Source organism: Astyanax mexicanus, chromosome 24, assembly GCF_023375975.1.
Source record: "Astyanax mexicanus isolate ESR-SI-001 chromosome 24, AstMex3_surface, whole genome shotgun sequence".
NCBI lineage: Eukaryota > Metazoa > Chordata > Actinopteri > Characiformes > Acestrorhamphidae > Astyanax > Astyanax mexicanus.
This window is the reverse complement of record NC_064431.1, coordinates 19300775-19314441: the sequence shown is the minus strand read 5'-3', so window position 1 is coordinate 19314441 and position 13667 is coordinate 19300775. Positions and strand designations below refer to the sequence as shown.

General features: G+C 35.9%; 1 protein-coding gene across 1 annotated transcript in view; it reads left to right on the top strand.

Annotated features, from left to right (window-relative positions):
- csf1a (colony stimulating factor 1a (macrophage)) overlaps window positions 1–13379 on the top strand; it is a 28327-nt gene extending 14948 nt beyond the window's left edge. The window contains exons 6-10 of the mRNA XM_022682690.2: window positions 2252–3022; window positions 9345–9526; window positions 9661–9711; window positions 9814–9853; window positions 9969–13379. Of these exons, the coding sequence (XP_022538411.2) occupies window positions 2252–3022; window positions 9345–9526; window positions 9661–9711; window positions 9814–9843 (1034 nt within the window). The 3' untranslated portion in view covers window positions 9844–9853; window positions 9969–13379. The remainder of the gene's footprint in view (window positions 1–2251; window positions 3023–9344; window positions 9527–9660; window positions 9712–9813; window positions 9854–9968) is intronic.
- Window positions 13380–13667: the final 288 nt, after the last annotated feature.

The following is a 13667-nucleotide window of genomic DNA, read 5'->3' as shown; positions in this document are numbered from 1 at the left end:
ATAAAATAATTAGTAATTTTACAAGAAACTGCCCTATAATTACATTAAATTGTTTACTTTTAACATATTTTCATTCTTAAAAAAGCGGCGGAATAATTAGTAATTTGACAAGAACTTGTCCTATAATTACATGAAATCTTTACCTTTCAACAGATTTAAATTCTTAAAAAGTATCATATACTCATTAAAAAACAGAATAATTATTATTTTTACAAGAAACTGCCCTATAATTACATTAAATATTTTCATTTCAATAGATTTTAATTCTTAAAAAAGTATAATATACTCATTAAAATCAGAATAATTATTATTTTTACAAGAAACTGCCCTATAATTACATCAAATCTTTCCCTTTCAACAGATTTAAATTCTTAAAAAGCGTCATACACTCCTTATAAACAGAATAATTATTAATTTTACAAGAACTTGGCCTATAAGTACACAAAATCTTTCACCAGCAGACATATGCTAGTGGTTACCTCAGAATGCTAACGCTAAACTAGCCTTTATAGTTCATATTTTTGAAGTAGGAAACAGACAGTCTGAGTCTGTAAAGATGTAGTAACTGACACAAAGTGTGGAAATTTGGGGTAATTACCTTTATTTTCTTAATTTTGTTTAAAAAGGGTATATTAATAAACTTTAAGTTGCCATTTATTGGCTCCCTGATGCTATACTAAGGCTAGCTACACTGCACTGGGAGACAGCTTTAAATTATTAGTATGTTCTAAGTATATTATTATCAAAATAAACATTTTTACATCAAATTTAATCAATATTTTTCACATAGTAGCATTTAGTTTGGTGTAGGAGTAATGCTAACATTATTGGATATACTGTGGTTTGTGTGTGTGCAATGGTACATATATAGCTAGCTAGCTAGTTAGTCTGCTACATGTGTTGGTGCATTAGCTTATCTAGCTAGTTTGCCTGCTACTAGCTAAGCTTAATTTGTTAAATCTCTTCACTCATTACATGCTAATAATAATTACAGTTCTTTTATTACTGTAATAAACATGATTTTATTAAACATATAATATACACACTGTAACTTTTACCACATCAACATATTAACTAACTGATGGCAGCAAGTATTATTTTTACAGTGCATATATTTATTTTATTTACTGGGCTACAGTTGGTTAGTGGTGTCCATTAAAAACTTTTAAAAGTACATTTATATTAGATGTGTAAATTTGTTTTATTTAACTGTTTTAATCACAATTATATTTAATGATTAATCCTGTCTAAAATGAAGTAACGTATAGCTTCTGGACTGCTAAAATCACGCTAATATGTCACAATTGTCACAAGTCTGCAAAATAACTGAACTACAGATAAATTTACAGCTGGAACACAGCTACACACAGCTACATTCAGCTACACCTAAACACAGTTAAAAAAAATAATGCTAAAAATCCAGATAATATATCACCATTCTCTGTAAAAAATACTGAATTACCGGAGGAGGATGCGAGTTTTGAGTTGAAAAAAAAAAAAAAAAAGCATTAAAGTTTGCTGATAATCACACAGAAATACAGTTAAACGCTAAATGCAGCTAAATACAGCTAATAACACTCTAAAATACAGTAAGTAACATTCTCTGTAAAACAAGTGAATTACAGAGGTTGGTTTGTGGCTAAACTTAGTGATGTGATTAATCTGAGTTGAAATACATTATTATATATTACATGCATTAAAGTTTCCAGATAATCACAGAGCTAAATACTGTTAAAATCCCAGTAAAATCCTTCTTATATATCACCATTCTCTGTTAAAAAAGATTCAGTTACGGAAGGAGGATGTGAGTTTTGAGTTGAAAAAAGAAAATGCATTAAAGTTTGCTGATAATCACACAGCTAAATACTGTTAAAATCCCAGCAAAATCCTTCTTATATGTCACCATTCTCTGTAAATGAGTAAATTACAGCTAAAACTGTAATTCACAGCTAAAATACAACTAAACACAGCTAAAAATAATGCTAAAAATCCAGGTAATATATCACCATTCTCTGTAAAAAAAAAAGATTCAATTACGGGAGGAGGATGTGAGTTTTGAGTTGAAAAAAGAAAATGCATTAAAGTTTGCTGATAATCACAATCAAACTGACGCAAAAATTAATGCATTAAAGTTTCCAGATAATCACACAGCCAAATGCTGTTAAAATCCTGCTAATATGTCACCATTCTCTTTAAAATGAGTAAATTATGGAAAGAGGTTGACACTTTTTATCTTTCTGTTTATCCCTAGGTACCCAAGAATGCCAATGCCCTTGCACAAAAATCAGCTCTACGCTGTTGAGGACATCTGTGCAGATCAGATCAACTTCATCAGCACCCAGATCATCCCCTGCACCCGTCCTGAGACACAAAAATGAAGGACACAGTGAAACTGAACATGTTTTCAAACAAGGAACATCTAACTCAATTAAAATCCAACCTTCTCCAGTTTCGCTCTCCAGTGAAACCTCACCCGGGCGGCACACCAGAACTGAACTCTATGGTTCAACCCCTGGGGATTTTACACACATCATCATGTCCAGCACCCCACATTTACTGGACACCCCAATAGAGACGGCGAGGTCACCATCTCAAGCCATGTCTTCTACCACAAGAAAGCCGCAACGACGAACTGCCCTCACTGTCCAGTCAGCACCATCTCGACCCGTTCAGAGGAACGTTCCACAGCGCAGAAGGTCAGGCAGAAGAGCACGGGATGTTCTCTCTAAGAGATCCTTAGATACCAAAGTTGGAGGAGGACTATTTGATATGTCCTCTGATCTGATCCAGAGTTGGATTACAACAACTACAACAAACAACCCTGTCCAAACACTTCATGTGGACAGAAAAACAGCACCAAAATCAGCAACACCTCCTCTATCCCTCAACATCACTGAGGATATATCAGATAATGTAATCCCTCCTGCTGAACAGACTGAGGATCTCCAGACTCATCTTCACATGGCGGCATCTCCACCAGAGCATGGAATTAAAACCATCAGTGAGGAATCAGACTGCAAAGGTGAAATGTGTTGAAGCTCTTTGTAATTTTTTGATTTTGGTATAACTTTATTTGAATGGTCCATTATAGATACCTCATAGCTCATCTAACATTCCAATTGCATTCAACTGAAAGTGTATTAAATATAACAGAACTATAAACCTAACCGTAAACGCTAACTAACCTTCATTTTAAGAATTTTAGTGATTTAAGGTTATATTTGTTAGCTTTAGGATTGGGATGTGTTTTTATGGTTGGTTTACGGCTCAGTATAAGGATAGAATTAGGTTAGGGTTAGTTTTAAGGGTTAATTCGGGGTTCAGTATAAGGATAGAATAAGGTTTAGGTGTAAAGTTAGGTCTTAGGGTTGATTCAGGGTTTAGTATTAGGATAGTATGAGGTATAGATGTAGCGTTAGTTTTCAGGGTTGATTCAGTATAAGGTTTAGGTTAGGGTTAGTTTTTAGGGTTAATTCAGGGTTCAGTATAAAGATAGAATAAGGTTTAGGTTAGGGTTGGGTTTTAGGGTTTTAGAGTCTCTGTAAAACGTCAAATCCACCGGAGATCCTATGTAAACCTAGTTACTTCAGGGTTCAGCATAAGGCTATAATAGGCTTTAGGTTAGGGTTAGGATTTAAGGATATTGACATTTTTAAACTGAACATGTTTACAATATGTTTTACTGTCCATTATTGTAGGAGTGCCATTCTTTTACAGTACCTTGCTGGAGTAGATTGATTGATTGATTGATCGATCGATCGATCGATCGATCGATCGATCCCCAAAGGGGAAATTTTAGATGTCCAGCAGCAGGTATGTATAGTACACAAAGTTACAAAAAGATAAAATATAACAATACATATAAATACAATAAAATAAAACATTAAATGAAAAGTATAAAAGTACATTCTTTAGTGTGTGTGTGTAATGGAGAATGGAGGTAGTGCAGTTGAACACAATAGACAGTGAACACCAGTTGATGTGCATAAAGTGAGGATAACTGATGTCAGCTATACAGAAAGTGCAAATACACAGTTATGTAATAGTTTAAATGTAGCAGTGCAAAAGATACGTAAACAGTAGATGAATGAACTAGTGAGTGAACTACTAGTGCAAAATGGGGTAGAACTGTAAAAATAGTGTTATAGGCATCAGCAAGACTGAGAGTGTGTCTATAGATGGGGGTGTGTCCATGGTGTGGCCACAACTGCCGGAATAAAAAAGTGTCACAGAGTCTTTAGTTTGCTGTGCTGAGAGGAGTTGAACAGTCTTATGGCCTGAGGGACAAAAGACTTTCGGAGTCTGTCTGTGGAGCTGGACTGGGACAGCAGTCGGCCGCTGAATGAGCTCCTCTGCCTGGTGATGGTGCTGTACAGAGGTCTTTAAAAGCATTATACCAGTGTGTGTTAAGGCAGCCTACATGGCAAGAAGCTTGTTTTATACAAATGTGGAAATAGGACTGAATGAAAAACACCTGAGTTTAATGCATCAGTAATGCATGTAGTGTAGCAGCTTAAGATAAAGCAGCTTATGGCCTGGTCCATTTTTCAACTAGATATTTCTGAAGTTAAAGAGATTTATTTCTGTGTTTTGGGGTCTTGCCCACATGCACATGATAATTCCTTTTTGGTCACTAAAACAGTGAATTTTCACAAATATGTGACATAATTATGGTTTGTCAAAAAACTAACCCTAAACTGGTTCCTAAAATTATTTTGTCCTGTGGTTTACCAATGGTCTGGTCAGCCTTGCTTACAAATATGTTAATTGGCCAAGGGTGCCCAGACCAAACGTTCATAACAGGCAACAGGAAACAAACTTATACAATTTGTTTTTGCATGTTAGAACATACCAAAAATGTCATTACATCATCATTATATACAGTGGCGTAAAAATAGTATTTGCCCCACTACAGATTTGTTTGTTTTTGTTTTTGTTTTTTAATATTGATATTTTTCCAATTATCAAACAAACTTTAATATCAGACAAAGATAACCTGATTAAATATAATTTTAAATGATAATTGTATTTATTAATGGGAAAAAAATCCGAAACAATCTAGCCGTGTGAAAAAAAGTTTTCAGTCAAGCTTTACTGATAACTGCCAATGAGTCTTTTACATCTCTGTGGAGAAATTTTGGTCCATTCTTCTTTACAGAATTGTTTTATTCAGCCACATCGGAGTGTTTTTGAGCAAAAACATCCTGTTTAAGATCAGCCACAGAATCTCATTTAGACTTTAACCAAGCCACTCCAAAAGCTTCTTTTAGTTTTTTTAAGCCATTCAGAGGTGAACTTGTTTGTGTGCTTTGGATCATTGCCCTGCTGCAGAATCCAAGTACAGCTTTCCAAAAAAGTGTGATTAATCACAGTTAATTTATGGGGAAATAGATTGGTTTGAACAATGTCTGATATTAAAGTTTGTTTGATAATTGGAAAATATCAGTCTGACAAAAAAGCAAAAACAAACGAAATCTGTAGGGGGATAAATACATTTTATGCCACCGAACATTGTTCATAATGTGTTACCTCAGGGCATGGCCTGAAAATGCCTTCACCTATGCTGATGCATGATACCATGCTGATGGTAAGGGCACATAAAATTATATTAAAAGTGTTTAATGTGTACACGGAAAATCGAGCATTATGATGCTTAAATCACAATGCATGCATATTGCTGACTGATTCTTAAATACCTCTTTAGTTCACTTATACAGTGAGCTGTATACTCTTAGTCTACACACAGATAGTTCTAGATTTCAGATTTTCTTATGAATAAATGTAGTTTTTCTTCTATTACAGATATATAATTATCTATTCAGAGTTCAGAGATTTTAAGGATTGCCTAGTACATGAGATGTAGTGCTTAAAAAGCTTCATTCATGAACTTATTTACTATATACTATAGCATCTGTAATATGTTTATGAACTTACTAGCAACAGACCACACAACACATATCTTTGTGCCGCTCTAAGCGCAAAGATTGTATTATGGTACACATTGGAAACTCTAGCGTACATCATCTGTACACCACATTCTGTAATGCATTATTGGGGACTGTCTTTCATCCTGCGCAAGGTGCGTTGTGATGCTTATTGCTATTTTTCACCCCCGCAAGCTGCCATCACATTGCTGAAAGGTGTCTTTCCATCATTTTTTCATTCATTTTAAAATGTATAGTTGTGGTCTCTAGTATGAATGAATGCCATGCGAGCTGGTTTTTGTGGAAAAAAGTTCTCTGATTATTCGCTATAACCGCTGTTCTATTTCTGGTGGAAGAGTGGGCAGGGAAAAATGATAGGATTTTGGCTCTTGCTCATGAATATTCATACATGCAAACATATCGCCTCTGATTGGCTAACAGCACTGCGACACAGAGCCTTTTTTAAATAAAGACATTTTTTACACTAATAACAGTCTTTGCAGTGTCATGTTAACATGTCATGTTACTTTACAACATGTGTAATTTCCTGCTAAGTGCAGTTCAGCCACTGACCTAGTCTTTGTAAAACGCAAAATCCACCGGAGATCCTATGTAAACCTAGTAAGTTACACACAGACGTGGGTGGTCCAGGTCCAGAAAGTAAAAAGTAGTCATTCTAAAGTAAAGTAAAGTACATTTGTTGACTGAGTCGCAGCAGAGTGTGTCACAAGCCAAAGTGGACGAGGCCATGAATACTAATTCACGGGTTAACGTAGATACGGGTGCTTTTACTTCAGCAGTAAACAGAATACAAAATAAAATAACATTGCTGTTCCCGTAAATTATCTGTTGATGTACCTTCACAGAGTAAACTTGTAGGTCAGTTTCCTCTGCAGAGAAGTGCAGAAGCAAGTGATGACAAGTGACTCACTGATCGGTTTATTTCATGTTACACCCAAAACATAGCAATGATTCAGTAATTCACTGAAGAGAATCAGTATTTCTTTTTCATACTTTCGTTTTTTTTTTTTTATCAGTAGGATTTACCCCAATTTCTTAGTTTGGAAAACATCTTACAGTATTTCACATTAATGAAATATTTTGCTCCAATATTATGTTAAAAGAAGGGAAGCATTGGGGTTTGAGTGGTCTAGCGGACTAAAGCGCAGCCACTATAATCTGTAGATAGCTGGTTTGAATCCCGACACACTTTTCGTTTCATACTTTTTTTTTTTATCAGCAGGAAAAACTTATTTGACCTCGAGATTTACCCCAGCTTCACTCACAGATGTGCGTCTGTGTCTGCCTCTGCGTCAGAGTAGTTTTTTTAAACTTCCTCTCTTGTCTGTGTTCTTTGATTCTGGCTGATCTGCAGCTAAAGTAGATCTGTCAAATCTACTAATTTATAGATCCTCCAGGCTACCAGACCAGACAGGTTCTAGGAAATACTCTAGGAATACTGTTTCTGTGAAGTCTTCATTGAATACTGGTCTACTGCAGGTTATTCCAGTAGCTCCAAACTAAAAACAGATTTCAGACTATCCTAAATACACAAAAGAATGAAAATATATTTACTGAATCAATGAGCTGTGATTTCAGTTAAACGAATATAAAATAAGGCATTATTTTCAGCTTAGGGTTCCTTTAGGGCTCTGAGTGGTCCAGCAGACTAAAATGCTGCCACTGTGATCAGGAGATCGCTGGTTTGAATCCTGGTCATGCAGCTTGGCATCAGCATCCAGTGCATCTTGCTCTCTCTGGTTGGGTAGATGGCACTCTCTTCCCACATTACTGCTAAGGTGATGTTGGCCAGCACAGGCATCCATTAGCTGATGTATTAAAGCTGTGTCTCTGCTCTTTCCTTTTATTTACCAAGCGTGCTGGATACTCAGTGATGCCACATTCCAAAAGAAGTGGTGGCTGACTTCACATGTGTTGAAGGAGGCATGTGCTAGTCCTCACCCACCTGGTGTTGAGGAGTAATGGGAAAAATGTGGTATGATTGGCATAGTTAAATTGTGGGATAAAAAAAAAAAAGGACCCTAAAAGGGTTTCTAAAAAAATAATCTGGTCTACCAGTGATCTGGGGGTCTTGAATCAGCTGGAATTGTCCATGCGAACAAACAAGACAACTGCCCCATATATAATATTATTTTACTTCCATGGGACATAGCAACATTCTTTGAAAGCTATTTGGCATGTCACCTTATAAATACAAATAATGATGTATTTGTTTTGTCAATTAAATAGCTACAACGGTACAAATATCTACTAAAACTTTATGGGTCAGTATCTCAGACTAGGATTAAGCCCATTCCAAGCCTAAGGTTTTTCTTTTAATAAGAAATCTCCAGTTTCTCAGGGGGGCAGCTGTAAAACATATTTCACACTTCTGCATCCGGACAGCAAAAACTGCAGGACCAGTGAGTTTTTTGGCTTTCTTGGTCACACAGCATCGCGTTTAGTAGTTCCTGCATTTACACTCGCTGTTGTGTTTACGTGGATCTCCATGGAAACACACATTCGAACTATAATTACGGTGCATAGCAGTGGACAAATAGCTTTTTATTCAAGGCGAGGTGACAAAACTCAAAGATGTCCATTCGGATTGGACTAAAATTACCTCATGAAAACAGTAGGTAATTCAGCCTGTAATTTTCTCAGAGGACGTCTGAGAAAAACACATACATGGGCATTTCGTACAGGAATAAAGTCATAGAGGACCGCCCATAAAGAGAAAATTACCCTAGGACCCCCTTAGAAACTAATCCCGTCCGGCCAGGGCTTCTGAGGGGATTTTCACACCTGTAGTTTGTTTCTCTGTTCCAGATCAGTTAATGATTTTGTTTATTTGAAGCATTTCCCTCTGAGTTTGGTTTGTTTTCACACAGGCAAAAACCTAAACGCACCAAAATATGCACCAATAAATCATGCAAGCGTGTTGACCTCTCTGATTGGTCAGAGTTGTCAGATTCTGTGTTCCAGACCAGGTTGTATATTTATGTATATGTATTTTGAGTCCTGTGGTCGCAACCAGTAAACTCTGCACATACAGAGTTCAGTGTGAAACAGCTTAGCATGGAACAGCAGCGGAGACAGAGTTTGTTCAAAGCTGTGGGAATTAAATGGCTAATAAATCAGTATAAACTGCACCTGAACAGCAGTTAAGCTCAAATAAAAGGAGCATATTTCATAATTGGGTCGGATCAAGATTGAAACACATCCTCACCACAAACAAAACACCTCCTTTAGTGGGTCTCGGTACGGTTGGTCAAATTTAACCAGACCAAATAGTGCTGGTATGAAAATGCACTGAGAAACTGCATCTAAGACGTCACAAATGCTTTAAAAAGGCTATATATTGGAAATTTAACACATTCATAATAGTCAATCATAATTTTGTATATTTTTCTTTCTCAGATTTTGAATGCCAAAAGGACACTGAGGCCACAAACGATCAGATTTCCAAACATCCTGAAGCAGAATACTGGGTGAAGAACATCCAGCTTTCCAGCAGCTCCATAAAAACAACAGTCCTTATTATATCTGTGTGCTTTATACTACTGCTTCTCTCCACCCTCACCTTCTCCAAGCAGCGAACGGTGAGTTAAAGAAATTATGTCTTTAGTTCAGACATTGTTAAACTCAGTAGAATAAATAAAGAATATGGATGATCATGAGAAAAAAAGCATTGCCTGTTTCATTGTGGGCTTCTATTTTTTGCGGGGGTTCACAGAACATCTCAACACCTGCTTTAAAGACAAACAAGAAGAACAGCGACACTGAGGTACAATATTTGTTCAAAGATCTATTTGTATCATGAATCAGTCAACAAATTTATCATGATGTACTTTAAAACCTTCTTCTGATATCTATTATCTTCCAAAAGGTCAAACATCTCTCGAGGATACAGCTTTAGAAGTGCACAGGTAATAAATGATCCGGTCGGTCACTGCAAACATGCTTCATTCAGTTTCACCATCATTTATGAATGCATACTAATATTCTCTTTTTTTTCTTTGTTTTTTTTTACATGCCAAACAGCTCATGAACAACATGGATGGATGCTGACATTGGGATCCTCATTGAAAAAATAAAAATCAACCACATACGGGACCAGTCAAACGTTTGAACCACCTTTCATTCAGTGTTTCTCCTTTCTTCTACACTGTAGATTTAATATTGGAGAGGTTAAAACTATGAAAGAACATATGAAATGATGTAGTAAACAAAACCATGTAAATTAAACCAGAATAAGTTTTATAATTTAGAGTATTTAAAAGTAGCTCTGTTAGCTTTAATGCCAGCTTTGCCTACACTTAACATTCTCTCATTTAAAAGTGTGAACCAGAGTCCAAACCAAGGCTTATGCATTTGTAATATTGTACATGATACATTCAATCCAGTTAGTTTTGGTTTCAGACTGCAGTTTAGTGAGTGGGTTAAAGAACTTTACTACATCCTGTCGGCATCATTCACATGTGAATTCTCCCTAGACCGAATACTCGACACTGGTTTGTACAATGTTGTTGACAAGTTGTTGACAGCACAAGTTTGAAATCTTGCCCTTTTGCTAGAATCGTCCTCCCGCTTTAACAAGAAGCTGCAAAAGTTCATCTTAGAGTAAAAATATGTGTATCACTGAGATGATATAATTGATAATCTAAAGTAGATTACATATACTAGGTGTCATTAAATTATAGTAATTGTGATAAAACAGCCATGGTGAACTTGTTGGTATTCATAAAATGTGTCTATTATTATGTACAATCAGTCTAATTTGCTTTAACTGTTATAAATGAACATATTCAAATTTCCAGCTATTATTGTGGCATTTCTTTATTTATTTAACTTTTCTTTTTCTATTTGAGTCTTCCACTGTTATAAAACAGCAAATGTTTGTATTTTCTTATCGTAGGTCATGTGGAGAGACTACATGCATAGTTCTAATGCATGTAATCTAAATAAGATTAAGCATTCAAAGCAAAAAAAAAAAAAAACAATTATACTTCTAAGTTTAAAATAATTAATATTAATAAATAATTTGAATATCTCGTATTTTTTATGAAGCTATGATTTGAAATACACTAAATTTTAAGATTTACCAGACACATTAGGTGTATGGTATTGGATCGGAAAGAAAATCCGTGGTATCAAACTTGTCTCGAACCAGAACAAGGGTAAAAAATAATATCACGCCAGTTTACATTTAAAAAAAAAGTATTTCAGTTCACAATAATGTAAATGAACTAGATTACATTCATAATTCACTTTAAAAATGCAACTAAGTTCACAGTTCCAAAAACAAACAAAATGCAAATTAATATTAAAAAAGTTAATACCTGCAGAAGCATTTCTGCTAGTCACACCTCTGCCGGTGGGAAAGTACCAGCTGCAGGGTCTTCAGCTGCAAGCCATCCCTCACTGATGTTTCTCCCTTTTCATATCCAGAACATTTCTTTTTGATGGTCATGTTAACTTGTGGCCTCTTGCTTTCCATGGCTTTCAGTGGCTTCTTTTCATTCCTTCTCAACCAGAGCCAGAAACCTCCCTTTTCTGCTTCTTCTGAAAGATCCTTGATGACCCTCTCTGCCTTGGCTGACGGGAAGTCAATGTCTTTCAGAAAGCGTTTTGGAAGTTCAGAGTTCCGAAAATTAATAATGTTCATGATCATGTTTAAAGTTAACTTTTTATGTACTGTACCTTAACAGTAGATGAACAATTATTTATAAACAGAAATAAAAGGAACAGACTGTAATAGACACAAAGCTTGGTTTGGACTCTAATCTGCACTTTCAGGTGTGAAAACAGCCTTACGATGCACGTCCACTGCACTTAAGCCCCGACGCATCCCATTCATTTTAATGGAGAAAGTCGCCGCATGCTGCGGTGCATGCTGGGTTGCGTTACGTTGAGCGCATCTCAACTTTATTCAAATGAATCCGGCCGCCGCGCTGCGTCCACCCAATCAGAGAACAGCAGGCTGCCACGCCACACACATACGAGCCTCACACACACAGAACAGGCGCCTTTTAAACACAGAAGAGAGGCTAGAAATGACAGAATATGGATTTATTCATCTATAGATCCCAGTGAGGTTTACTAAAAATGTAAAATCTTAAACTTATGATTGACTACATCTGTTGCTTCATTTGAATTAAAAAACGTCACAGACACGCCCACACGCGGCGGTGGACTCGCACCGTTAGACAAATAAAAGTTTGGTGCTTTGGACTGGACTGTGGTCTGTTGCACCTTTAATATTTTGGTTCAGACCAAACTGAGAAGTCTGAAAACGCGAAGCAAAGAAGGCAGGTGTAAAAGCATTATGAGGAAGAACTTGGAACGAAGTCTACAAGAAGTTCCCAGAGGTGTTGAGCACTTGTTGATGCATTCCCTTGATGGTGTAGGATAACAATTTTTAATTACAATGTTTACTACATAATTCCATTCATGTTTTTTGTCTTTATCGTTTTGGTATCTTTATTATTAGTATATGTAGGAAACATTTCAAAAAAAGAGAAAACACTGAATGTATCTGTGTCCAAACTTTTGACCGTGGCTGTGCCTTCTGTAATTTACCCAGCGACTGTTCGACCTGCTTGTTGCTGATGTGCAGTACATACACACTGTGTGTATATAAACATTCAAAGTTATGTATTTTTCTACAGTAAGAGTTTATGTTTAATGTAACAGAAATGATTTAGTTTATAGTAAGTGTGTAATTAATACGTATAAGATGAAGATGATTATAAGTCACAGTTCAGGTGGATCAAAGGGATTTGTTCGTTTATGATGATCATTGGAAACAAAATCAAAGAAAGCTTATATTATTACTAGAGCTTATTAATGTTCAGATCAATCTTGCAGCAATTAATCAGTTTAATACTGTAGTTGCTTATCTGTATGGTCTGTGTACCATCTGGGTGATTTTTATATAAGAGGGTGACCATGGTTTGGAGTGTGTATGTGTGTGTGTGTGTGTGTGTGTGTTTAGAGGGGTCTTTAATACTTTTAATACATATTTAATAAGACCAAGAGCAAAAAATTACTTAAATATTCAATATAACGAAGTTATCTTCATGACGATATGAAAAATACATAAATAATACACACTGCCTGGCCAATAAAAAGTTTAACATCGGCATTTAACTAAAAGTTTAAAAGTAAATCGATAAAAGCATCCCATTGGATAATTTCTGCATGGTTGAATATGTTATTTAACCCTACCCTATAGAACCCAAAACAAAGACATATTTGGTCACCCTGTTATATATTATATAAAGGCAGCTGTTCTGCTACATACTAGAACTCATACAGTACAATTAGACATCTGCAGGACATAAATAAATATATAGGACTGGATCAAACAATAAATCCTTAACAAAAGTGAATATCTACTTGTTCTGTCATTAAAATCACATATGTACAATAAAATGATCACCTACATTTTAAGGTCTCATTTCATGAGTTTTTATTACTTGTCGTGGTGGTCTCTGGTATGAATAAAAGCACTGTGAGATGGTTTTTATGCTCCTGCTTTAGGCTGGAACTAAAAAAACTAAAAAAAAAAGACAGGATTTCGCTTTTACTCATGAGTGTACATGACATGCAAACGTCTCGCCTCTGATTGTCTAGCAGCACGTTTTGCAGTGGGTGGTCGCATGTCACAATGGGCGAGGCTATGAATTTGCAAGTTGACGTCAGTTTGGAAGCTTTTCCATTCGTTTTTCTGTCTGTTTT